This window comes from Colletotrichum lupini, chromosome 5, assembly GCF_023278565.1.
Source record: "Colletotrichum lupini chromosome 5, complete sequence".
Lineage (NCBI taxonomy): Eukaryota > Fungi > Ascomycota > Sordariomycetes > Glomerellales > Glomerellaceae > Colletotrichum > Colletotrichum lupini.
This window is the reverse complement of record NC_064678.1, coordinates 6,237,957-6,263,974: the sequence shown is the minus strand read 5'-3', so window position 1 is coordinate 6,263,974 and position 26,018 is coordinate 6,237,957. Positions and strand designations below refer to the sequence as shown.

General features: G+C 51.7%; 7 protein-coding genes across 7 annotated transcripts; 4 read left to right on the top strand and 3 right to left on the bottom strand.

Moving 5' to 3' along the window:
- Positions 1-2,287: 2,287 nt before the first annotated feature.
- Positions 2,288-5,766, bottom strand: CLUP02_11290 (uncharacterized protein; the record flags this gene model as incomplete). The annotated part of the gene is made up of 5 exons (XM_049290258.1): positions 2,288-2,905; positions 2,993-3,348; positions 3,454-3,551; positions 3,618-3,699; positions 3,861-5,766. Coding segments are annotated over 5 exons (3,060 nt in total), but the record flags the coding sequence as incomplete, so codon positions are not given.
- A 1,701-nt stretch (positions 5,767-7,467) lies between these two features.
- Positions 7,468-8,491, top strand: CLUP02_11289 (uncharacterized protein; the record flags this gene model as incomplete). Its single annotated transcript, XM_049290257.1, has 2 exons — positions 7,468-7,569; positions 7,640-8,491. 2 exons carry the CDS (start codon positions 7,468-7,470, stop codon positions 8,489-8,491), a joined length of 954 nt encoding a protein of 317 aa, XP_049147402.1.
- A 1,099-nt stretch (positions 8,492-9,590) lies between these two features.
- Positions 9,591-10,274, top strand: CLUP02_11288 (uncharacterized protein; the record flags this gene model as incomplete). The annotated part of the gene is made up of 2 exons (XM_049290256.1): positions 9,591-9,827; positions 9,888-10,274. The coding sequence occupies 2 exons, from the start codon at positions 9,591-9,593 to the stop codon at positions 10,272-10,274; spliced, it is 624 nt and encodes a 207-aa protein (XP_049147401.1).
- Positions 10,275-10,430: 156 nt separating this feature from the next.
- CLUP02_11287 (glycosyl hydrolase family 2) lies at positions 10,431-13,797 on the bottom strand (the record flags this gene model as incomplete). The annotated part of the gene is made up of 3 exons (XM_049290255.1): positions 10,431-11,563; positions 11,627-11,930; positions 11,983-13,797. 3 exons carry the CDS (start codon positions 13,795-13,797, stop codon positions 10,431-10,433), a joined length of 3,252 nt encoding a protein of 1,083 aa, XP_049147400.1.
- Positions 13,798-15,685: 1,888 nt separating this feature from the next.
- On the top strand, positions 15,686-18,016 carry CLUP02_11286 (uncharacterized protein; the record flags this gene model as incomplete). The annotated part of the gene is made up of 8 exons (XM_049290254.1): positions 15,686-15,750; positions 15,871-16,222; positions 16,284-16,305; positions 16,368-16,646; positions 16,706-16,827; positions 16,883-17,232; positions 17,303-17,780; positions 17,837-18,016. 8 exons carry the CDS (start codon positions 15,686-15,688, stop codon positions 18,014-18,016), a joined length of 1,848 nt encoding a protein of 615 aa, XP_049147399.1.
- Positions 18,017-19,417: 1,401 nt separating this feature from the next.
- On the top strand, positions 19,418-22,296 carry CLUP02_11285 (fungal cellulose binding domain-containing protein; the record flags this gene model as incomplete). Its single annotated transcript, XM_049290253.1, has 7 exons — positions 19,418-19,740; positions 19,824-19,869; positions 19,920-20,028; positions 20,103-20,386; positions 20,442-20,580; positions 20,670-20,845; positions 20,917-22,296. The coding sequence occupies 7 exons, from the start codon at positions 19,418-19,420 to the stop codon at positions 22,294-22,296; spliced, it is 2,457 nt and encodes an 818-aa protein (XP_049147398.1).
- A 270-nt stretch (positions 22,297-22,566) lies between these two features.
- On the bottom strand, positions 22,567-25,518 carry CLUP02_11284 (glutamine amidotransferase class-I; the record flags this gene model as incomplete). Its single annotated transcript, XM_049290252.1, has 5 exons — positions 22,567-22,854; positions 22,959-23,458; positions 24,159-24,893; positions 24,949-25,331; positions 25,391-25,518. The coding sequence occupies 5 exons, from the start codon at positions 25,516-25,518 to the stop codon at positions 22,567-22,569; spliced, it is 2,034 nt and encodes a 677-aa protein (XP_049147397.1).
- Between the last annotated feature and the right edge of the window lie 500 nt (positions 25,519-26,018).

The window sequence follows — 26,018 nt, the reverse complement described above, 5'->3', positions numbered from 1 at the left end:
GATAATAAAGCACGTTAATTACTTATTAATCCCCGTAATTAACTAGCTAATTAATAATAGCGCTACTATAAATAAAGTTTTTAATAAAATTATTATTATAATTAATAATAACCCTTTATTATAGAGTAAAAAGACTAAAAGAATATTAATATAGCGCGGCCGCAGTAATATTTTTATAATTATAACTTATTTTATATTTAAAAAAAAAGTAAATCTTAAGCTAGTTATTAAGCTCTATAATAAGGGTATTATTATTACCCTAAGAGTACCTTTTATAGAATTTATTAGTAAGGAGCTTTTAGGACTAATAAAAAGAGGGGTAATTAAATTTATTTAACTTAGCCCTAAATATAAAGATATAAAGATATTTAAGTTTCGATTTATTAACGAGATTAAGAACCTAAGACTTAACCTTATTAAAAAGTCTTATTTAGTTATATAAGGGTATAATAATAAGAAGAAAAAAGAGATTTTTACGTAATTATTAATAATTTAAAAAATTAATTAATATCTAATCCTCGCCTTAGCCCCGACCCTAATTTTAAAAAGCTACGTTATTTAATTACGAAATATTACCTAAGTATATATATAATTAAGCTAACCTCTTTATTATAAGGTTTTTACTTAATTACTAGCTCGGATTTATTATTTATATCCTAAGGGTACTATTTTATATGTTATATAGCTATTATATAGTCTTATAGAATTTAGTATTTATTAATAAGTAATATATAATAAGTATTATTTAAAAATGCTCTAAATAATAATATCTACGTTCGATCTATACTTATTAGTCTCGATAGGAAAAAGCGGATTATTTAGTATTATTAATATATAGACCGATAATATTATTAAATTATTAAATAAGACTTTTCATTAAAAAGAAGAAACCGAGCTTAAGCGCGCTAAGCTACTAATTAAACTAAAATAATAATTATTAATTAACGAGCTACTTATTTTTAATAATAGGATTATCTTATTAAAAAGTATTAATATAGTACTTAAATAGAAAAACTAAGGGAAGAAGCTTTAATAGATTAACCTTTTAGTATTAAATATTAAATAATAATTCGTTAAGTAATAAGCTCGAGGTACTTATATTATATTAATTTATTAATTAGAAGTAGCTTTTAATACGTTATTTATTACTTAATATTAAGTAAATTTATTATTTATTAACTACGCTACGCTAAACCGTTATATTAAATAGTAAATAAATTACTTAAACCGAGGGCTTATATTTATATTATTAAATCTAATTATAACTAAACTCTTTATTTTTATAAATAAGTTATTTATAAATAACACTAATTATACTTTATAACTAAGTTATATTATTATCTTTATAAATAAAAAATAGATTAATAAGAGCTTTATAATTAATAATAATATTATTTATTATAGCTCTACGAAAAGTAAAAGGATTACTTAGAGCGTATTAGTATTAAAAGTCTATAAAATAGTTATAAGTATTAATGTTACCTATACTATCTTAACTACCTTAGACTTTATTACTAAATAACTCGACGTTCTAAAGATCCCTATTATAGTTTATATAGATTTATATTTATTATATAAATACCTCGTTAAGCTAAGTATTATAAAAGAAAAGCGCTTTATAATAAATATTATAATACTTAAGTAATTATATAAACGCCGCGAGCTTTATAAAATTTATTAAATTAGTAATAATAATAACCTAGTTAATAAGTTTATAAAAAGTATATTAAATAAGTCCCTCGAACGATTCGTTAATAAAAGAATTATTATAATTAAAATAAAAGGATAAGTAATACGTAGTTAAAATAATAATATATTATAAATAGTAAGTCGTTTAGTAAACGTATATACTTCTTAGGCTTTAGTTTAAAAAGAAATATACGTATTCGGGGCGTAGTTAGATTAATAAAAAGCTTTTTTTTAATTACGCTAGATTTAACGATTTTTAAAGAGTTTAGGTATATAAATTATATATATTAAAGGATTAGGAAGTAATTAAACAGAGGGGATACTAAAATTTCTATATAAATAATTATAATAAAAACTATACTAAAATTTTAGTATATAACTTTAGGTATTTTTAAATAGGGGATTAATTATAAATTCTATTACTAGTTCTCGCTAGCGGGGGACCTAGCCCCTATTCTAGCCTTTTTTATTATAAAAGTAGAAGACTGCTAATATTAGATTACGAGGTAGAAAAGGGGCCCTATTAGGTAGTTAGGTAGGGGTAGTAGGTAGGCAGTCTAGGCCCGTGCAGACGGACCCTTCCACCTACCTATACCCACTAAGGGACCGCGGGCTCTGCCCACGATCTTCCCCTCCTACACACACGCAATATAGACCTATACTGACCTATTGACCTAGTCGCGACCAAAAGGTCTGACCTGCCTACGTGTATACCAACAGTAACGATCCTCTCCTCCCCAAACAACCACAACGTCTGCGTACACCCCTGCGCCTTAGCCGCCGCATGCGAAACCATAGCAGGCCCGTAATTCGCGCCCACCTTCGCGGACCCGAACCCGCCAGGCCAGGCGCGGATATGCTCGGGGCTGCTAGCGAGCAACTTGATGCCCGGGTGCGGCGCATTCGTCGATCCTCCTCCCAGAGACTGCGGGAAGAGCGCGGCAAAGAGGAAGGATAAGGCTTCGGGCGGCTGGTTGATACCGAGCGCGGAGCCGCTCCCGACCATGGCGGGGCGGACGTAGAGGTTTGTGCCGGGGTCTGGGAGCCAGCGAGGGCATTCTGTGCCGAGGTAGGTGGTGATGATGGCGAGGAGGGCGGAGGGGTTGAAGGAGGGGAGGCCTACGCGGGCGTTGGACTTCAGAAGGCGGGCGCAGTTGAGGTCTGGGCGAAAGAGGCGGAGTTTGTTGTCGTGGCCTCGGTAGGCTTTCATTCCTTCCTGGTAAGGGTGTCAGTTCTTGGGTCCATGAATCGGGAAGAAGAAATTCGTGTTCAAAAGCTTCTCTTGTGTAGTATTTGGACTTACGAAGGACTCCGTGGCGTAGTGTAGGACGCTTGCTGTTGGCTCGAGGGCGATCTTGCCGTAGGGACTCATTACGGGTGTTCCCCAGCCACTTTGCATAGCCCATGGGACTTGTACCATGTGTGCCGTTGTACAGTTCTGGCCTAATCTCACTGGATCGTGGGCATCTGGGACGGGCAGTTGGTCTGCCTCGGGGACAAGAGTCTTGAGCATCTTGGTGACGTCCAATTCTGCGTAAGGGTGTCCATTGTCGGGCAGATCACTCGCTTTTGGCAATGTCGCCGAAGATGTGCTGATAGCGCTGGGACTCATCTTGATGTCTTGACTCAATGGTAGGAACGGAGATGAATCTGGATATTCTGGTGGTGGACGAAGCTCAAGAATTCCAATTACGAGTAGGATGTCCTAATTTGTTGTTCACCGTGCACATCGAGAGCGCGCGTCCAGATTTTATAACTACAAACTCCCGGATAAGCGCCTTTCTGTCTTGACATCATCCTCCAGCTCGAGCTTAAGCTCAATTGCTGTGATGGCAGAGCAGGATGAGCTGCAAGTGATGGACCTGAACCATTTGTTGGAATTACCCAATACGGCAAATGAGAACGAGCACGCTAAACCGTCCCCACACCGACCGGTTGACGATCGGAGGCCCGCCGGCCGGCGCCCGTCATTCCGCAGAAAAGTCAGCCAAAAATCCTCGGCGATGGGACCTGCATGTCATCGGATACCGAGCCCACATTCCGAGATCTTCTCATTTTCACAAAAATCCATTGTCATCATCGTCATTGGTGCGCTGGGAGTCCACAAGCATGGGCGTTCCGGATTTCCTATTACGGTATTTCTACAAAGTCAATGCTCCAACCCCGTTTACACCGCGAATAAATCTCGACCGAAAACTTGTCAGGGTCCGTCTCCTCGTCCTCGCTTGGCGTGGCATCTGTCTCCAGGTCTATCAGTCGAACTTTGATGATCTCCCAGTTGTAGCGCGAGCCGCGACGCGTGTATTCTTGGTCAACGTAATTCAGCACGCGGTGCGCGTGTCGCACGTTCCAGATGCCCTCCCTCTCCCGCGGGAATCCAGCGATCCAATTCTTGACCCAGTCCTTGACCTCCTGCTCCTCCGACATGTGATAGCAGTTCATCATCGCCGCGACCATGCCGTGGGAGTATGCGTTGACCGCCGCGCAGGAGGCGTAGGGTACGCCTGCTGCCAGGCGGCAGACGAGGAGGACGATTTTCTTTGCTTTGGGGGGTAGTTGGCGTACTGCGCCGGGCAGGTATCTCGTTTCCAAGCGGAGGAGAGACACGAGGTAGTGCATGAAGGTTGTTGCAGCCTTGACGGGCTCTGGGGCGTCCGGGATGCTGAGGGGCCTGATGGAGATGCCAGGTCCTTCTGCATCTTCATTGTAAGGGTTTGCGGTGTGCTCGTGTAAGGGTGGCACGTCACAGTCAGGCACGGTCTTTCGCCAGGCTTTTAACTCCTCGATAAGGCTTTCTGCTTGCTCTCGCCAGTGAAGGTCGTGTTGGGGGTTGCTCCTCCACTCTTCTTCCAGCTTGATGACCCGCGGTAGGATGAAGAGCAGCCGGTCTGCCGAATGAGGCGAGTTTACTAGAGATCTGCTTAAAGAGTCTGAAACGTCTGGAGACGCTATGCTGTATCGTACAGAGTATGCCCTGTCAAAGATGTCCAGAAGCGCGGCGATCCTCGAGAAAGATCGGATGAGCGACTCTCCCACCGGCGAATCCTGCATGCGGTTGAGGTGTTGGGACAGGAAGGTGACCGCAGCCCGGCTATGGATGTACCACAATTTCATCTGGCCTCTCTGTAGTTCAAAGTTGGCTAGCAGTAGAAGAGTCGCCAGCCATGAGATGGCGTTATCTTGGTTCGGCGGACAGCCCGTAGCGACCCCTTCATCGTCGAGCTGTGCCATACGCACCGTGCCGAGGGCAGTGACAAAGTGATCGAGGGCTTGCAGTGCCGCCTTACTACCGAGCGCCTCCGTCGGCCTTGCCTGAGAGATATCCAGCGCCGCCAAGGCCAATGCAGCGTGGAAGAAGGCCTTGTCAAGGTGCTCAGCCTGTAGGATATCATTCAGTGACAAGATTGAGAGGGTGCCGTACGGAGAGGTATCCGTGAAATGGTGATAAAACACCATGTCCTCGGCAAACTTTGCGCTCTCCAACAAGCCGACTGGAATCGTTGGCACTGAAGTCAATTGCCGATTCGCCTGTTCTGACTGTCTTCGTCGCAGCAAAGGCGAGTCAATACGTGGGTAAACTGGCGTGGAACTCGGCGTGGCTACGCCCTGATAAGAGGTGTTAAGCCCATCATCCGCATTGGATTCTTCTAGTCCACCGAGAGTGGAATCAGCTTGCAGAGTCGTGTCGTCAAATGGCGTGTAGAACGAGGGCGATTCTGTTTGATGCCCACCAGCAGGAACCAGTGAGTCCTGGTGAATGCCTCCAGATATCAGGGCGAGTGACGCGGCCGCCTCATAGTGGGATAATTCTTGTGATTCGTCAAAGGTTTGATGGCTTTCGTCAGCCGAATGGAAAGTTTCATCTCCCGGTGTCACAACATGCTGGCTAACTTGATGCGACTGCAATGTCGGTTCTACACTGTCTTGGGCATTCGACGAAGGCGATGGCTCAGTCGGAGCTGGCGTTTGTGCCTTTTCTTTGCGTTTTCTGCCATGTTTCCGCTTCAGCAGATCTGTCTGATCTCTGAACTTGATCGGTGTCGCATAACCGCCGCACTCGAGATTGAGCCTTGTACACTAGATGGAGTCACAGTCAGAGCCAAACTTGACAAGACTGGCGAGATGTGGACTTGCGTTGTTACAATGGGGCTTCTTTTCGTCGCATTTCAGTCTGCGGGAGCGACAGGTCACGCAGCCTGTGCGATCGCGAGTCGTAACATTGCGCTTCCGGATGCCGTGATCAACCATAGACACAAGGCATATGAAACAAATGCCAGCTATCAGAGAACGATCTCTTATCTGATATGATGCTTGCTATGTCGCCGACAATTAGGCGTGAGAACAAAAGATGTGGATTGGGAGAATTTGGTTCGGGTGATGTATCGTTTAAGATTTCCCTCTTAGGGTGCTTGGGACCCCGCAGCGATGTCGAGTCAGGCGACTTTCCGCTAATTTGGACGCCCTCGTCACCCTGCACCCCTCCCTAGAGGACCGTCATTGGGGTTAACAGGCTTGGTGGTCGCTGGTGTACGTGGATCTTGAGGAGAGCGGCCATAGAGTCCGTTAAGAAGTACTGAAGAGGATGAAACGAAAAGCCTAGAGATTGTCAATTGATCCGGATGGTCGGCCAATTTGTTTTCAAAGATTGCTCGAATCGAGGTCTGAAGCAACATCAGAACTGGGATCCCGCACAGTTGCCCAGTTTAACCAGCCCGGTCGTAGGACTTGGTCACCCCAGGCCCTTCTCTTGACGAAACTGAAGGCATGCGTTTCTGATTCTCGCTGTTCGCCATTTCTCGATTTCCATCGACTGCACTGATGGAGTGCTCCTGATGATTTGGGTGAATCCTCTGTCTATCTGAGACTCAAGAGAATCCAGGAAAAGGGTAGTGCTGGCAGTCGGTGCTCGAAGCCATGGTTATATTATCGGACAAGGAGACTTCACGGGAGAGAAGGAAGAGAAAATAGAGAATGGCCAGCTAGCCGATATAAGGTAGAGACAGAGGGACCCGTTATTGTGGGATATTCAGACATCGTTGGATGCCCACCCGCCGATATAATCGTAGGCCCGCATAAGCATGATGACAGATGAACGCGATTTCATTCGATGAAAACAGACGGACAGGGGCAAGGCAAAGCTTCTGCTCGTGAACCCCGAGATCGACGCAGTCCCCAGTGTCGGCGTCGGAGTCTCGCCTGAAATCGCGGCGCGGGAGGAGCCGCACGTCGGGACGAACGGCATCGCGTAGCTTATCGTGGGTAGAAAAGGTGGGCAAGGAGTTCGGGACCCAGAGAGTGTTAGTCAGCGCAAATGTCGTCAAGGGCAGGGTTAGAAAAAATAAAAACAAAAAAACTCTTCCAAGCTGAAAATTGCACCGTCCCAAGTGCCGAAAACGAGCGATGGAATTGGCGCGACCTGAGTCTTGTTGGTTCTGGTTCCCGAGAGGTCCGGCGGGCATTCCGTCACTGCCTTCAGTTTTAGGTGCGTGGCTGCCGCGTTTGGAGAGATAAGGGGACATCGACGTCATTGCGCGCTCACTGATTGATGAGTCAGCTCCACACCTCGGCTCCACAGCACCCCTGCCAAGGTAATTGGGAGCTGGCAGGAGCTTTGGGCGCAATGACGACGGACAAGAGAGAGCAAGAGCACCTTCCCGCCGTTTATTATTCCACGGCCAGCCACATTCCTGGCTGTTTTCTTGCACTCCCTCAGTCGTAGCACAATTTCTCAGGTCTTGGGTTCTTTAGGAATATCGTCAGAAAATCTCCACTCGAAAAATGGCATCAAAAACAACACAATCGGAACTCCCGACCTTCACACCAGTCGACTATGGAAAGTTCTTTGGCGCAGGCGCCCTCGCGGCGACCCTCACCCACGGTGTAAGCCAACCACCTCATTCTCGAGAGAACCTCACAAGCACTCGACTAAAAATGCTCATACTCACTACAGGCTGCGACACCAATTGACGTCGTCAAGACGCGAATCCAAGTCGACGATGCAATGAAGGGCCTCAACATGATCAGCGCGGGCCGCACAATCGTCGCAAAAGAAGGCGCATCCGCCCTCCTCACCGGCTTCGGCCCCACCGCCGTCGGCTACCTCGTCCAGGGCGGTGGTAAATTCGCCGGCTACGAATTCTTCAAGAAGCAGTTCATCACCCTCGCCGGCGGCCCCGACAAGGCTGTGGAAAAGCGCACCGCAATCTACCTCGGCGCCTCTGCCACCGCCGAATTCTTTGCCGATATCCTGCTTTGCCCCCTCGAGGCGACGCGCATTCGTCTCGTTTCCCAGCGCGGGTTCGCGACTGGTCTGGGGTCCGGGTTCATGCGCCTTGCGCGCGAGGAAGGGTTCAAGGGGTTCTATTCTGGCTTTGTGCCGCTGCTGTTTAAGCAGGTGCCTTATGCTGTCGGCCAGTTCTCTGTGCATGAGGCTGCTGTCGAGGTGATTTACCGGACCATGGGACCCGAGAGGAAGGCCAAGATGACGCAGCTGCAGTCTACTGGAGTGGAGCTTGCGTCTGGTGTCGTCGCTGGTGTCGCGGCCGCTGTGCTCTCTCAACCCGCCGACACGTTGCTCTCCGCTATCAACAAGGGTGCAGGTGACAAGAACCAGGGCGCCACGAGCCGTATGTTCCAGCTTGCCAAGGAGTTTGGCCCCAAGAGGTTGCTTCTTACCGGTCTGGGCCCCCGTATTGTCATGACGTGCGGTCTGGTTGCTGGTCAATTCGTCATTTACGCGCAGTGCAAGACGTTGGTTGGCGCACCTGCGGGCATCGAAATTCATAAGGAGGAGTCTTTGTAAATAGAAAAGATCTAGAAAGATCTAGAGCGTCAAGAGGATAGACAGGCTTTGGGTACTGGCTGGCGTTCGGGTGCATTAGTTCTGGCCGGTTACAGCGGGTAGATGAGCGACTGCTTAATTATTTATACTTCATTAATCACATTTCATATGTTAAGCTGCTTTGTTGCATCTCGTGCCTGCTTCTGCTATGATAACCGGCCAGTAAACATCTGCTAGACATTCACGTTGGAAGTGCAGAACTTCCCTTGGCAAATCTTTCGAGGATTCGCTGCATACCGCCGATCATGGGTTGCAGGTCTTGCGTGTTTCGCAAGCTAAAGTCGCGATCGTATCCACGGGATGCGCGGATAGCACGGCTTGCGTTTATATCACTCTCTCTGCAGTACCAAGGATGATGACTTGGGGGAAGGCTATTGAGGATTACTTGCATCCGCAATAGGTGCCGTCAGTTCGATTTCACCTCATGTTCATTAGCCATAACAGACGTAAGGTCTGAGACTATCGCGATCTCCAAGATTGGCACTAGAATAAAGAATACACCACACTTATTCAATCGACGCGAGCTATTGAACGCCGTCTTAAGCGAGTACCTTCGTAGGGAAAGAATCACCAAATACAAAATGAGCGTCTTACAAACAGGCCTCAACAAAGTCAACATCGCCCTTCGATCTCATCGCGTGGAACTGAATGGTCCCGATAATCCGGGAAACTTTCCATTTGTTACTTTAGTACTGACTGAGAATAGATTGCACGAGTCCATGGTACCTGAACTGTAAACAAGGTTTGATGTCTAGGCAATATTCCACTTATCTGGTCGACTGCAGTTCACCACCAGAACGTTGGATCTATGTCAGCCATTCAACGCTCATGTAAGGTAGGCTGAAGGCCATGGCTTACCTTGACGGCTGCTATGAATCGAAATAGAACACTCGTGCCATATCTACCTTACTGGTCCACGAGCCGGGCAATAAGACCGGACCAACGGCCTCGACTTGCAACGTCCTCCTCCTTACTTCTCTTTCCTTCCTCACTTCAAACGCTTCATGCATGGAAACAACACCACTGCTAAGGTAGACAACAGTGAGACTCAAACGACAAGATGTTGGCCAAATTCCTCTCCCTGCTGGCCATCAGCACCCTAGCATCCGCCGCCTCCTACCAACTCCGGACCTTCGCCCCCTCCGAACCAAAAGTCCACGACCAGCTAGTCAACGTCGAAGAAGAACGCTTCTGGATCGGCCTCGAAAGACCAACGACCTGGTGCCCAGACTTCAGCGGAGGCTCCTGCCCACCAGGCAACACCACCGTCGTAGACGGCTCCTTTGGCAGGATGAAGGTTCGTTTCCCCCTTCTCTACTGTTCTCCTCAATTACCTCACACTCTCTCCCCCCCGCAGTCCATGATGTCCCCAGGCCAACTCGTCTACCTCGATCCCTTCGGCGTAATAAGCTACACCGCAGGCGACGCCCTAACCTGGAACACCATGCCTCAAGGCTCCAACTTCAACTGCTTCGAGGCCGTCGAGATCTGGGACCCGGCGGACGCGACCAAGAAGCTCCGCCTCGTCAAGTTCATCAACCTCGGTGACCCGGCCGCGTCGGCAAGGCCGTTCTTTTACTCGTGTCCGATCGAGGGCAAGAAGCATTCCTTTGTGAGGGTGCGGTGGACGTCGCAGCATGGGCATCGGGAGTGGGGTGTTGATTGGGACAGTCAGTGTACGGCCATGGAGGGGTTGATTCTTGTGGAGAGTAAGGTTGAGATTGGGGCGTATCAGTATGTTTGATACGGGAGGGGATAGGTCTGGTGGAAAGGGTACAGGGAATACGGTAACATGACGTTGATCATCCCAGAAATTGGAATATCTCAGCAAAGTGAAGGAACATATTTTACAATTTCATGTCAGTCTCAACTTTAAGCTACATATATATTGATCCCACGACTAATCCAGAACAAGCTCAAACTCAAAATCCTTGCTCTTGAGCTCATACTGCGGCAGCGTCGCCGGCCCACAGGACCCCGTACCGAGACCGTGATGCGCCCAGTCCAGCCTGACGACCGTGTCCTCCCGCTTGCGCTTGTGCAGCTCGTACGGGTGCTTGCACTCGTCCAGGTCCTTGGTGGTGTAGTGCATGGCCGAGAACGAGGCACCTTCCAGATCGCCGTAGCGGGCGCGAATGAGACGCTCGGCGGGCTTGCTCTTGTCGACCACGCCCTCTTCATCGGGCAGCTGTCCGCGGAACTCGACCCACCGGACATCGGTCCTGTTGCCGCCGTCCTGCGGGAACTCGTAGTCCACAAACAGGTCGTCGACCGTCTCCTCCCAGTTCCCAAAGGCCTGCGCCATCTTCTTGTCCGAGTAGCTCTCGCCGGGCCCACGGCCCCACCACGCGACCTTCTCCACGTTCTTGAGGCCGAAAGTGAAGCCGATGCGGGCAAAGGTATCCGGCACCAGCGGACCGCTGGGCTTGCCCTTTATCTTGATGTAGATGGCCTCGCCGTGGAAGGTGTAGGTGGTGTAGATGTCGACGCCCCACGCGAGGACGGGCGGCGCGATGCGGGAGTGGACGTTGACGATAAGACCGTGCTTCTCCTTGCGCCATTCTACGCGCTTGATGTTGTGGCTTGTCTGGTGCAGTCGGCGATCCTCCCATTGCTGCCCGAAGCGGCCACCGCGGTCGTTGTCGGTGAGGGCGCGGTAAAAGTCCACGACGAAGGGTGTGGTTAGAAGCTCGATATGAGGATGAGAGGCTTGACGCCAGGAGGTAAGGGTGCCGAGTTGGAGGTCGAGGCCCCAGGTTGAGAGGCCAGTTGCGGAGGTGATAGAGAGTAGGGAGGGAGAGGTTTGCTGGATGGTGGGAACGGGGTCGAGGAAGGGGTTGGAGAGGGAGGAGAGGATTGTGGCCATGGAGGGGGCCTTGGAGAGGGCGACTTGGCCAAAGGCGACACGATGGCCTTTTTGGGCCCAATTTGTGCCTTTGGTGAGGAAGAAGTCGATGTGGAGGTAGGCCTCGGCGGTGAGGTTCTTGGGAAGACCCTTGATCTTGAGGTGCGCCTTGGTGTGAGGTTTGATGCCTATGATGTGTCAGATGAGCTGTATGGAAGGGATCGGGGACAAGAAAGAAATGGGCAACAAACCTTTGGGGATTTCGACCTCCTGGTCGCCGCCGATGACCATACCGTCCGCAACGATGTGCCAGGTGGCTGTGAGATGGTCCAAGGATACGATATCGTAGCGGTTGATGATGGTGACCTCATTGCCCTTGATCTCGAGCGTCTGAACGGGCTCAATGGCCTTGCCATACTCGACCAGGCCCGGGGTAGGCGTGTGATTGGCGAAGCAGAGACCGTCAAAGACAAAGTTGTAGTCGTTGGGGACATCGCCAAAGTCACCCCCGTAGCCCATGTATTCCTCACCATCATCGTTCGTCGTACGGAGGCCCTGGGTATTGTTAGTACGTGTTCGAGCGAGGTTGGAGAGCTTCTAGTCTTACGTGGTTGGCCCATTCCCAGACAAAACCTCCCATCAATCGCGGATACTTGTAGAAGGCGTCAATGTACTCCTTGATACCACCGGGGCCGTTGCCCATGGCGTGAATGTACTCGCACAGCACGAGCGGCTTGGCCCAGTCCTTCTGTGACGCCGTGTTGATAATGTCCTCGGCAGAGGCGTACATCCTGCTGTAGATATCCGCCGTCGACGCATTCCAGTCACCCTCGTAGTGTACCAGACGTGACTTGTCGATACTCTTGATCACGTCGTACATGTGCTGGTGGTTCTGCCCATAGAAGGACTCGTTGCCCAAAGACCACAGGATGACCGAGGCGTGGTTCTTGTCGCGCTGGACCATCTGCCTCGCGCGATCCTCGTAGGCCTCTCTCCAATCTGGGTTATCTGTGGCCCAGCTGTCGCCCGCGTTTCCGAGGACGCCGAAGCCGTGGCACTCAAGGTCAGCCTCGTCGAGGATCCAAATACCGAGCTCGTCTGCGAGGTCGTAGAGGCGGGGGTCATTGATGTAGTGAGAGGTACGGATGCCGTTGACGTTGAAGTGTTTCATCAAAAGCAGGTCGCGCTTCAAGAAGTCGTAAGGCACGGCGCGGCCCGAGTCTGGGTGGTGCTCGTGGCGGTTCACGCCACGGATCTTGATGGGATCGCCGTTCACGCTGAAGACTCCCTTGATCAGCTCCGCGCGACGGAAACCCACGCGCTGAACCAGGCTGCACTTCTTGAAGTTGAGGACTAGGGTGTAGAGGTATGGAGTCTCGGCCGTCCACTTGTGTGGGTTCTTGACGCGGATGTCGAAGCTATTGTGTCGGTCAAAGATCTTCATGTCCTTGGCGATGAGCTTGCCATCAGCGTCGAGGAGCTTCATATCGACGTAAGCGCCCTGGCTCATCTCGACGTCGACCTTCAAGGTGGCATCCTTGTAGTCATCGTCCAGCAGAGTGTGAACGTGGTAGTCGATTGGATGGAACTTGGGGAAAGCGTGGAGGTAGACATCTCTGAAAATGCCGCTGAGCCACCACTGGTCCTGATCCTCGAGGTATGTGCCGTCGCATCTCTGGTAGACCTCGACGGCTAGAAGGTTGTCCTCGCCGACCTTGACAAAGTCCGTGACGTCGAACTCGCTGGGATTACGAGCTCCTTGGGAATAGCCGACTTCCTTGCCATTGACCCAGACGGTGAAGGCAGAGTCGACACCCTCGAAGCGTAGTCTCAGCTGGTGGTCCGCAAAGTCGTCACCAACTTTGAAGGTCGTCACATGTCGGCCGCATTCATTGTCATCGTAGGGAATGTTGGGCGCATCAACGGGCCAGGGAAAGTTGAGATTGGTATATTGAGGACCCTTGCCGTAGCCCTGGCATTGCCACATGCCAGGTACGACAATGTCGTCCCACTCCGAGGTGTCAAAGTCGGTCTTGTAGAAGTCCCGAGGTTCATGGAAAGGCGATGTTGTCAGGTGGAATTTCCATTTTCCGGAAAGTAGGAGTGACTTGGACTTGGATGTATCCCTAGTAAGGGCGTCCTCTTCGGTATTGTACAGGAAGAAGTAGCTCCGTGGTGGAAGGGTGTTTCGATGGAGCACTTTGAGGTTGCTCCAATCGGGAAGGCTCTTCGGGAACGAGTGAGTTGGAGCTTCAACAACAGTGGAGGTTGTCTTTTGTCTGGAGGGTCCGGCTGTGGATGATGATCCCTCACTTGACGAGCTACCTAGACGACGATGGCGGCCTAGCTTCTCCATGTAGACACTCAGATGGAGGTCAGTCTCGGAAGAGATGTCGACGTAGTCATCGGAGATGTCGGACATGGTGGTGGTAGTACAGAACTCGGCACCGGCGACCGAGGCGGAGGAGGATGCGGATGTGGGTTCAAGGGACGGACAAAGACGGGGACAGTGGAGACACGATGAACGGAGATGAGGAATTGACGGGGCATGCAAGTCGGTATCTCGAGTAGCGTGGTGGTATATGGAGTAGTGTAGATAGCAGGTTAATTTCACACGATAATGAGCTGTTGAGAGTGGATAGAGGTTTGAAAGTGGTGTCCTGGAAATTGTGGAAGTGGAGGAGCACACTGGCGATTGGAGCTTTGGGGTCGGAGCTGGTGAGCTCTGGCACCATCTTCATACGAGCCGAGCTCCCAGGTGTCAGGATTCCACGGTCAGGAACGTCACCTGAGCACCCGACCTGAGACGGTGCAGCGTCAGGGAGTGCGGGGGAATCACGAGGGAACAGCTGCAAGGGGAAGGATTCGGGGAAGCGGGGTAGCTGATGATTGGTCGAGAGGGGCTTAGGTAATGCTTCAGAGTTGGAGTTTAAACTTGGGGGCCTGAGGATTACCTAGATTCGCCCTGAGTCCTGAGGCCACAAGTAAGGCAACAGGGAAACAAGGATGCACGTGACATGTCAATGCCTGTTTCGCTCTTGGGATGTCGACAAAACACCTGGAGGGTCTGGGTGCCTGAGGTGGAACAAAGCACCGGCCGGGAGCATTTCGGATATCCTCGGCCTCAGCTCCGACTGTGAGCACCTCAGGCAACTTCTTCAAACCTAACTTCACGATGGTGGGAACCGTTGCTCTTTTCAGAGGATGATATATCAACCGCTCCACGCATCACCAGACCAGCCCGAATCCGCTGCGTTACACGAGCCGTTTGCTCTCTGTTCTAGACCAACTCCCGAGTCATGCTTGGGCTCCATCCGAGAATTTCTCCATTCCTCCAGCGTGTTCAGCGACCAATCCTTTGCTTCTCCTCATGAAGCGGTACGTTCCGCCAGGGTCCAACACCCAATCCCCGGACCCGCAATTCCCCAGTCGGTGCTAGCGCCGAACTGTGGCCTCGGCCTTCAACCCCGTCTGGGGTTCGGGGGAGCCTCTCCACCCGGTCTTCGTTCCTCCTTTTCCCGAGCTTTTTACTTTTCTCCTTCTCTTATTTTGCCTCTTTTCCGTCGCGGCTCGCCCAACCACCTGTTCATGGGTCGTTAGTCTCGGCGTTCTCCCGTGACAGGCTTAACATTGTATCCCTACCACGGATACTGCACTGCAGTACTCCGTAGCGCGTGTTTGAACAGTTTGGACTTGCGGCAACGCGTTCTTGATCTCACTGCGCCGCATCCGTCACGGCCTAAACTTGCTCCAGAGTAGCGTACCGGAATTTTTTGCCGGGCATCGTGCCGGGCACTGCATCGGCCTGCCGCCGCCACCATCCCTTTGTTGGTTCGACATGCCTTGGCTGACGCTGCTCATCGTCCAAACCGGAAACCGGCGCGTCGCATGTACACTTTGAGCTGCGCTTCCCCTCACCAGCAGCCCATCTCGGGTCTCTCGTGCTGCCTTGCATCAAGAGCCGACATGGATAACCACACGAATCACACGTCGCATTGTAATTTCTGCCACGCTAGGATTGGATCTTCTCCGATACCTGGGGTCGAAATCCAGGCGAGATGGGGTAACCATGAGGAGGCGAAGCTGTGCGGAGGAGATCCGTCTTTCAAAGTTGGCGCCGTCTTTACCAAGTGCTACAGGATTAGCGATTGAACTGCGAGTAACGACTTGCGAGCGCAAGAACGGATCATATCATAACCTTTTCTCTTGAGCCCCGTCAAGTCACCGCAAGACTCCGCTGAAATCTCGTCCACGTGCCGCGGCTCCGTGTTCCCCGTGTAAACCAGCCCATTGCCTGGTTGTCTCTCGCCATGTGGGGAACACCACCAACGTTCACCCCATATCCAGAGCTGGGACTGGGGGCCGGGTTTACGGTGTGTGGGAGCACCGCAAGATGGGGAAACTCATGTAACGGTAGTTCGAGGATGGATACCGACCCGTTGGTTGGGCCAGCGTTGACAAGCGTCCCTGTCTGTTGATCCCATGCCTTGGCCAGATTTTTGCTTTCCTCTTTAAAAGAATCGGCCCATCTCGCGCATCTCTCTCGCGCGCGTCTGCTTCCTCTCCCGTTGCCACTTTCGAACAAAACAGCAGAGAACGAGCACGCTGCGGTCCAGTTGCCCAATCCCGGAGCCACAATGGCAAAACTCGAAGACGAATTCAAGGGCCAGGCGGTGGTCGAACACGACAATGAGCCACCCGCGTACGATGAAAAGGCCGCCGTCGGCGAAGTGAAGGAGATCAATGCCGCCTCCGTCGCGTTGGCTGCCGCTACGGCGGAGCAGCAAGTGAACTGGTGGTCGCCCAATATGATCAAGTTGTACGGCATCATGGCGATCGGCTATCTTGTAAGACTTTCTGAACCTACAATGTTGGTTGAGATGAGCTAATGAATATGCTATCCATCAGGTGTCAACCATGAACGGCTTCGGTGAGTTTACACACCACGCAGTTGATCGGATGTACGTTTATCAGCTAACGATATTTCTCAAGACTCGTCCCTCATGGGAGCGATCAACGCCATGCCACCCTATCAAGAGACCTTCGGACTTTCGAGCGCCGGTTCCACAACTGGTATCGTCTTCATGATCTACCAAGTCGGCCAAATTTGCAGTTTCCCATTCTGCGGCATGATCGCAGATGGCTGGGGTCGAAGATGGTGCATCTTCATCGGCTGCTTCATTGTTCTCATCGGCACCGCTATCCAAGCACCTGCCCAACACCTGGGACAGTTCGTGGCAGGCCGATTTGTTCTCGGCTTTGGAGCTTCTCGTATGTCGCCCTCCTTCTCACCAGCAATCACGCGAATCCAGATCTCTAACATTCCATAGTCGCTTCTGCTGCTGGACCTGCTTACGTCGTCGAGCTGGCGCATCCTTCCGCCCGTGGAACCATGGCTGGTCTCTACAACAACTTTTGGTGGCTTGGAAACATTTTGGCCGGTTGGACTACCGTGAGTATCACCACTATGTGCCATGGCGGCCAAACATCCTAACTGACCACGATAGTACGGATCGAACCACCACATCAAGACAAGCTGGGCGTGGCGAATCCCCACCGTCGTGCAGGCCGCTATGCCTGGAGTAGTCATGATATTCATCATGTTCTTCCCCGAAAGTCCTAGATGGCTCATCTCGAAGGACCGCGCAGAGGAGGCGCTCGCGATCCTGGCCAAGTACCACGGTGACGGCGACGTAAACTCCCCCGTCGTGCAGCTCCAGTACCGCGAGATCATTGAGGATCATCACTCGACTACCGACGAGAACCCCTGGTGGCAGATGAAGGAGCTCTTCAATACTAAGGCCCGCCGATACAGACTCTTCATGGTTATTGCCATGGCCTTCATCGGCCAGTGGTCGTAAGTAATACCCTTTTACCAGCGAACTTTGCAACGTTTGGCCATTTAACTGACTATGCTCTCATCATAGCGGAAACAACGTCGTATCCTACTTCATGCCCGAGATGTTCAAGCAAGCCGGTATCACCGACGACAACACCCAACTCCTCCTCAACGCCATCAACCCCATCTTCTCTATGATCGCTGCTATCTGGGGCGCGACCCTCCTCGACAAGCTTGGCCGGCGCTTCATGATGCTGGCTGGCTTGGCCGGCTCGCTCGCCTCATACATCATGCTCACGGCCTTCACCGCCGAGTCGGCTAACCACAAGAACCTCTCGTACGGCGTCATTGTCTCCATCTACGTCTTTGGTATCTGCTTCGCCTGGGGTTTTACGCCGCTTCAGACGCTGTATGCTGTCGAGTGTCTCGAGAACCGCACCCGCGCCAAGGGATCTGGAATTTCCTTCCTATTCCTTAATGTCGCTATCATGATCAACACCTACGGTATCTCCGTCGGTATGGAGAAGATTGCGTGGAAGTTGTATCTTGTGTACATTGCCTGGATTGTAAGTTCATACCAACACTTTTTGACATTGGCTGTGACGGTTGCTGACGAATTTAGTGCATTGAAATGGCAATCATCTACTTCTTCTTTGTTGAAACGGCTGGCAAGACGCTGGAAGAGCTCAAGTCCATCTTTGAGGCGCCCAACCCGAGGAAAGAGTCAACCAAGAAGACAAAGGTTGCTGTCGATGAGGCTGGTAATGTCGTCAACGTCGGTGCGACCACTTCTGGTATCTAAGTGACAATGCCCTGAGAACTATACATAGTCCATCCGGTCACTTGATCATTGAAAGAAATAAAGAAGGGATGAAATGAGAGACGAGATAATGGAAGGAAGAAAAGAGATGACGGAGAGCATAGAGACACTGGGCTACCTCCCAACTTAGGTACTTATTCTCGACGCTTCTTCCACGATACCCCCTAATTTATATAACAAATCCTTTTCATATCCCGCTTCTGGTGGGATTGATGAATAATATTGATTTGGAGACTCCGTTGTATCGTTCAATTTTTGGAGAAACTGACTCTCGTCACTGCACTCGCTCCGTACCAGACTTGGTATGAATGTTACGCCGAGCCATGCCACCCCACCACCACGCATTCCCGACGGGGCTCCGCCAATCGAATGCCCCCATTCCCGCCGTCTGGGCGAACTACCCTCGTCGTTCTTCCAAATTCATCTCTTCTCAACTCAGCCATCTACCGCTTCCCGCTTCTGGCCAGGTCCCATGCTCTTCACATTGCGCCCATGGGGAAAGCAGATCCTCTGGGATCCGAATCTTGGGACTTGGCCCGTCCGTCGTGCAGTCTGCAGACCCCCATCGCCAAAGAGCCAAATAAGTTTGCCGGTCCACCGCGGCTAACGTGGGCGAGCCGACTTCACGGAAACGACGGGACGCGTCCCTGACGGCTTTCTGGGGGTGTCAAGAACCAAGTCCAAGGGACCAGCTGTCTGTCTTGCATCACGCCATGACGGTAATCGCAGACCGCGGTCATCCCACAGAGGGAGGGTGGAAACCATCATGTGATGACCCGGATGACAGGCCTCGATTTCCTCTTTGGGTAATCACGATCTTGGGCCGAGAGAATGGGGGGAATACTTGGCCATGTACGTTGTTCCTGGGACCTGCGTGTACGAATGAGCTCGTCTACTATGTGCTCCCAGTGGCCCCTCTTTCGTGGACCTCCAAGCGGAAGCTTTCCTTCCTTCAACGGTAAACGGGAGTAGTGCGGCCGGCTTGTCGGGAAGCTTAGGGCCGCAACCTCATTTGACTTGGCCATGGCTTTGGAGAGTTGATTGATGGAATTTGGGGAGCTGTAGTCTTGACTCGTCTCATTTCCGGCGCGGAGTCACGATGGTCTTGCCCGGCTTCTTGATGTCGACCTTATTGTCAGTGTGCCTTGTGGCCCGATACGTTTCTTTAGGATGCCGGCGATCCGACGGTATGTTGATGGGGAAGAGGCACTCATTCATTTATAGCCCCGGCGTGAACCACGCCCTCGTCGATCTTGCTCCTTTTCTGTTACATCCCCACAAGATCCTATATCACCTGCCGGTATAGATCCAGAGGTGACTTCACTGCCCGCCTCTCATCCGTCGACAAGTCGTCCTTTAAAGACAAGAAGTCTTTGGCTCAGGATGAAGTACGCTAACCTCCTCCTGGCGGCCCTCGCGGCTCCGCTCCAGGCGGCTTTCACCTGGAAGAATGTCAAGATTGGCGGCGGTGGAGGATTCGTTCCTTCGATTCAATTCCATCCCACAACAAAGGGCGTAGCGTATGCTAGGACCGACATTGGCGGGCTGTATCGCCTCAATGCCGACGACTCGTGGACTCCGGTGACCGACGCCAACGGTTTTGCTGATGATTCTCACTGGAACCGGTGGGGTGTCGATGCTCTTGCGCTGGATCCCCAGGACCCGAACAAGGTCTTCATCGCCGTCGGCATGTATACCAACAGCTGGTATGCACATTGCATCGTTCTCAAATGCTTGACTGTATTGACGTAGATCCTAGGGACCCAAATAATGGACAAATTGCCCGTAGCTCCGACAAGGGCGCGACCTGGTCCTTCACTGACCTGCCTTTCAAGGTGAGAGTTGCTTCCACTTTCATCAATTGCAAGCACTGACAACCGAATAGGTCGGAGGCAACATGCCTGGAAGAGGAAATGGCGAGCGTCTTGCAGTAGACCCCAAGAACTCCAACATCATCTACTTTGGTGCCCGAAGTGGTAATGGACTCTACAAGAGTACCAACGGAGGCAAGTCCATTCAAAAACATCTAGTTCGATGCGCATATGATTGACGTTCAATCACTTCTCAGGCACAAGCTTCTCCAAGGTCTCCTCCTTCACCGCAGTCGGCACTTTCCGTGCCGGACCTGCTGACAACGAGTACAGCGGCGACATCCAGGGTATCAACTTTGTTACTTTCGATTCTACTTCAGCCGCTCTCAGCGGAGCTACTTCTAGGATCTTTGTTGGTGTTGCAGAGAACACCACTTCATCCGTTTACGTCTCTAACGACGCTGGCTCAACTTGGTCGGCAGTTGCCGGCCAGCCCGGCAGATACTTCCCCCATAAGGGAAGGATTCAGCCTACAGAGAAGGTAGGTGATAAAACACTCCCCGAACGACTGACAGCCATTTAATGACGGGGAATAGGCTCTCTACCTCACGTACTCGGACGGTACTGGTCCTTATGACGGTACTTCAGGTTCCGTTTGGAGATACGACCTCACTGCCAGCACTTGGAAGGACATTACCCCTGTCGCGCCAGGCTCCGACCTGTACTTTGGTTTCGGTAAGCCCCCATTTCCTTTGGGCCTGAGTTGTCGAACTCCAGAGTCATTGGCGGCAGGTTATTGGAGGTTATTTGCTGACTTTGTCAAGGTGGACTTGGTCTTGACATGCAAAAGCCCGGGACCCTTGTCGTTGCCACTCTCAACAGCTGGTGGCCGGATGCGCAACTGTTCAGATCAACTGATTCTGGTGCCACATGGAAGAAGATCTGGACATGGGGTACCGACGGCAATCAAAACATCAGTTATGCTCAAACCAGCCCCAAGGTAAGAGTGACTTCGATTGAACCGTCATAGATGCATGCATTCGGAAGAGCTCTTATTCTGACTGGAAGTAGGCTCCTTGGATCAAAACCAACTTCCTCGACGTCGATACCAAAGATCTGGGCTGGATGATTGAGTCCCTTGAGATTGATCCTCTCGACTCGAACCACTGGCTTTGGGGAACTGGTCTGACCATTTTTGGTGGTCATGACCTTACCAACTGGGATACAGGCGCCAAGGTTAACATCCAGTCCCTCGCAGATGGCATCGAGGAGATGTCTATCCAGGAACTTGCTAGCGCCCCGGGGGGCTCAGAACTCTTGGTTGCCAACTACGACAACAACGGATTCACTTTCAAGGCAAAGAGCAACCTCGATACATCGCCCCAGACCACTTGGACTACTCCCATGTGGGCTAGCTCTGTTGGCGTTGATTACGCCGGTAACAAGGTCGCCAACGTCGTTCGCGTCGGCAACACCGCAGGAACTCAGCAACTGGCAGTAAGCACCGACGGCGGCGCCTCCTGGAACATCAACTGCGCCGCCGGCACGACGCAGTACGGCGGCACAGTCGCGTACTCCGCCGACGCCGACACGATTCTTTGGTCGACTGCAACTCTCGGAGTGCAGAGGAGCCAGAACCAAGGCTCTCTCGCCGTCGTCTCCAGCATACCAGCCGGCGCCATCATCGCCAGCGACAAGAGGAACAACACCGTCTTCTACGGCGCCTCCGGCTCCAACTTCTATCGCTCCACCAACCTCGGCGCAACATTCGCCACCTCCGGCTCCTTCGGCTCCGCCACCGGAATCCGCCACGTCGAAGCCCACCCGGCCAACGCCGGCGACGTCTGGGTCTCAACCGACGTTGGAATCTTCCACAGCACCGATTATGGCGTCACCTTCACCCAGGTATCCACCGCGCTGACCAACACAAACAAGATCGCTCTCGGAAAGGGCTCCGGTACCAACTGGAACCTCTACGCCTTTGGCACCGGCTCCGCAGGCCGCAGACTCTATGGCAGCGCCGACCTTGGCGCCTCCTGGACGGACCTCCAGGGCACTCAGAGCTTCGGCGCCATCGACAGCGCCAAGCTTGCCGGCTCCGGTAACGAGGAGAACCTGGTCTACGTCGGTACCAACGGACGCGGTGCATTTTACGCCTCTGGCGCTATTGCTTCCTCCGGTGGTGGCGCGACCACTGTCGCGCCGACATCAACTAGTAGGGCTTCAAGCTCCACGGCCGCTGTGACCTCCTCGACTTCCTCTGCTAGATCTTCTACCTTGACTACTTCGACCACGGTCCGAACTTCGACTAGCTCCGCGCCCGCGGCTACGGCGACGAACCTGGCTCCGCAGTACGGGCAGTGCGGAGGACAAGGGTGGACTGGTCCTACGCAGTGCGTGTCGCCGTACACTTGCACCGTCGCAAATCAATGGTACTCCCAGTGCCTTTGAATAGGCAAAGGAGGAGTTTCGTCATTTGTAGTGGACGAGTATATAATACGAGGAGTGTAGAGAGTCACGATACGAATGATGGATGTTTCCTTTCGCTTGTAGGATGAACGACTATAGTCATAATTCACTATTTCTATGAATGTCCGCAACGAGCCTGTACCTTGCGTCGGCCTAGCATGTCCGTCTCACTAGGCCCCTGTGCTAAACGATCTCTGCAGACGTGGATGTTGTATGATTAACATACGACTGGCTTATAGAAAAGATTTTCCATCACTCCCTCAAGAAGCGTAGAAAACTTCGCCCAATGGAAACACCATCGTGAGCATCCGAGTACCTTGACATGGCGTCCTTGAAAGGCTCTTCCGGAATAATGCCGGCCTGATGGCGGATCTGCAACATTTCGCTCATCATGAAAGGGGAGAACTCAGGGTGGCCCTGCACTGTGATGAACCTCCGAGGGACATACAGGGCTTGAATTGGGCATTGCTTGGTGTGGGCTAATAATGTGACACCAGAAGGCAGGCCGAGAACTGCATCGCGATGTGTCTGATAGATGCTCTGATGATTGCAATACCCCATGGTCAGCATAGCTTGGGATCCGGGGATTTGGGGACACAACGGATTTCATCCACATTCATATTTGAGTGAGGGAATGGACGTACCAGGCTCTCAGACCCAAACACCTTTTTGCCCTCGTCTGTCAACTCCAGCTCCGTGACAGACAGCTCCCAACCTCCGGGGGACCGGGCAACCTGTGCACCAAGGGCGCGAGCAACGATCTGGTGCCCGAAGCAAACACCAATGACGCGAACACGGCCCTCATCCAGAAGCATCCGGGTGAAAGCCGTCAGCCTCACCATCCATTCATCGTCAGCATAAGCCGAATGCCGAGATCCTGTGATGAGCACGGCATCGACATCCTCAGGCTCGGGGTAAGCGGCATCCACACCGTCTTCAGCCACCACGTTGTACGAAGTTAGCGCCAGCTGAGACTCCAGTGTCTGTGGTGGGTCAAGGCTTTCGCATGAATTTTTGAGAAGTGTCGTGAAGATGGTGTCGAAGCGGCCTAGCTTGGCCGATACGCTAGGCAGCGGCTCATCGGTAACGAGGATAGCCAGTCGGACCTGGCCAGGAGTCGGGATGGAGCCCATTGTATGCAGTGCTTACAATGGCCTAATGAGAATGACTCGTCTTTGCAAGGAAGTTGAAGCGTCAAGAAGTGTGAGATGGTCTATCACAAGGGCAAACTCATGTGAGAAGCGCCACTGACTTATAAATCTACTCTTCGAGATGAGATACCTGGAACCCCCAGGTGACTTGACTCGACAGCCGTAGGGCTAAACTGGCTCCACGATTCTGCTTCCGCCTGACACAATAGGCAACATTACATCGCCTCCATCGTGGGGGCGCGAATTTATCACGCTTTTTCACAGGGATTCGTTAACGAATACGGGTCCCTTCCTATGCGAATGTCTTCCCGGAAGCTAGTTATGTGGCCGTTGCTGACTGAAGCTGCCCATCTCATTCTAATTTTGAATCATGCATCCTGACAGCCTGGAGCTTCACGGCCGTCTCAGTGTCACTTCGGCGCGAGTCTATCATTTCCCAAGCTTTCTTCGCCCGATTACCGCCGGGTCATCAACTCTCTGTGTCTTCGCTTGTCATCTCCTCCAAAGAAGTCTGGTTGCCAGACGTTGGCTCCTTAATCGTGATATACTGACTATGAGCCCTAATTCTGCTCCCGTACTTGTATAGCACCCATGGTACTGGCACCAAAACTACCGAGACAAAGCCTAACAGACTGCTCGCCCACCCGATCCCCATGGAGGAGAACATTTGCACCGTGAACAGCGGAAACGCACCTCCGCCCGCATACCTCAGAAGGCTGTTAGCACTGAGAGCGCTCGCGCCATGCAACGAACCATAGGAGTTCATGATGTACAGCGCGCCGCTGCTATAGACCATAATGTTGCCCACGGCAAACGGCACAGACGCAATGACTGGACTGAGCCAGTAGATACTCTTGTCGGCTGTCCACCCGAACCAGAACAGGCTGGCCGGATTGAGCGCGCAGCCGACCATAGCACCGTAGAGGCGATACTCTGGGGGCACCGCGCCGACTCCATATTTCGCCTCTAGCGCAGGGTAGGTCTTGCGGTCGATGTAGACCACAGCTAAGAAGCCAATGACGCAGCCTAGCGCGATAGAGATGAAAGTGAGACCTTGCTGCCCTGGGGTGAAGCCGTAGTGGCCCCCAAAAACGTAGGGAAAGGCTGCAAAAAAGCTGTAAAAGACAGCGAAGTTGAATGCCATATAGATGGTCATGAAGAGCACGATGGACTCGACAAAGAGCATCTTGAAAGGTTTGAGGACGATACGTTGGATGATTGCACTCGAAGGGAGGGCGACCTTTGGCGAATGAGCTTGAGGCGCATCGGACTGCTTCTCAGCACGCATACGTTTCTGGAGGATAGTCTTCTTGTATGTCTCGAATTGTGGAAGGGCATAGATATAGTTGAAGGCCACCATGAAGAGGACGACCCATTCAAGCCACCGAAAGTCCTTCTCCTCAGCCAGAAAGCCGCCGATAACAGGCCCTAGACTTGACCGTTAAAGACGAATTCATAAGAGAACAGCGAGATAATTTCTTACCAAAAGCCGGTCCGAGGAATGGAGATACAAAGTAGAAAGGATAGACGAATCCCGCCAGTGCGGGTGGCCATAGATCGGCGTTCGTCCCGCCACCGACGGAAACAACGGCACTACCAAAGAAGCCGGCGAAGAAGCGACACGCAATCAGTGTCGTGAAGTTCTGTGCCAGTCCCGAGCCCAGGATGAATAGTCCAAAGACTGGGACGGTGCTGAGATAGACGATCCTGCGGCCATAGTATTCACTCACGGGTGCGGCTATGATGGCACCAAGACCGAGGGCCCAGAGGAAGAGGGAAAGGCCGAGGAGAGACGCAGTATGTGACACTCCAAACTTTTCCGACACATCGTTGGCGCCAGAGGTGTAGACGGAAGAGGCGAATGACCTGGGCGAGTAAATTTAAGTCAGAGCCTTCGAGTTGTCTTCTGAGAGGGTTGCGCTTACACGTTAACACAAAGAAAAGCTGGAATACTGGTGCTGTAGATGCGCTTCCACAACGGCCAGTTGTATGGACAGTCTGGGTCATCTGGTCCCCTCCAGTCGGGCGGGTCAACTTCTTGTGGATTTGCCATGCTGGTGGGCAGGCGGGCAATTGTGGGAATCCTTGTCTGGGCCAGATATTCAGCAAGGAATTGGCAATCTATGGCCTCGATTCGAGTTCTTGGATAGATGTTGTATGTAGGCCGACAAGAGAGGGGAAGACGAGAACCTTCTCAAAGGCACTTCCAATCGCGGGAAAGGACTTTGCTTGGTACAAGAGTAGCTAAAAGCAGAAATAGCAAAATTTTCACCTCCACGCGATGGAAGGCAAAGGCCCCTGACTCTGACGATAACCTTCCCCCAGACCAACCTCACCAATGAGAGAGAGTCAACGAAAGTCGTCCTTGAAAGGTAGGACACCAGGGTTTTACACAAGAAATAAGCAAAAAGAGGAGTCCAGCAACCGCGAAGCCGCAAGGTCTGCGAAGTAGGGGTCGGCCCGTCACGTCACTAACGGTGTGCATTAGCTCGCCGGCCAGCCTAGGTCGCGTATCCTGTCAGATATAAGGCGCAATCTCACAAGATCCATCCG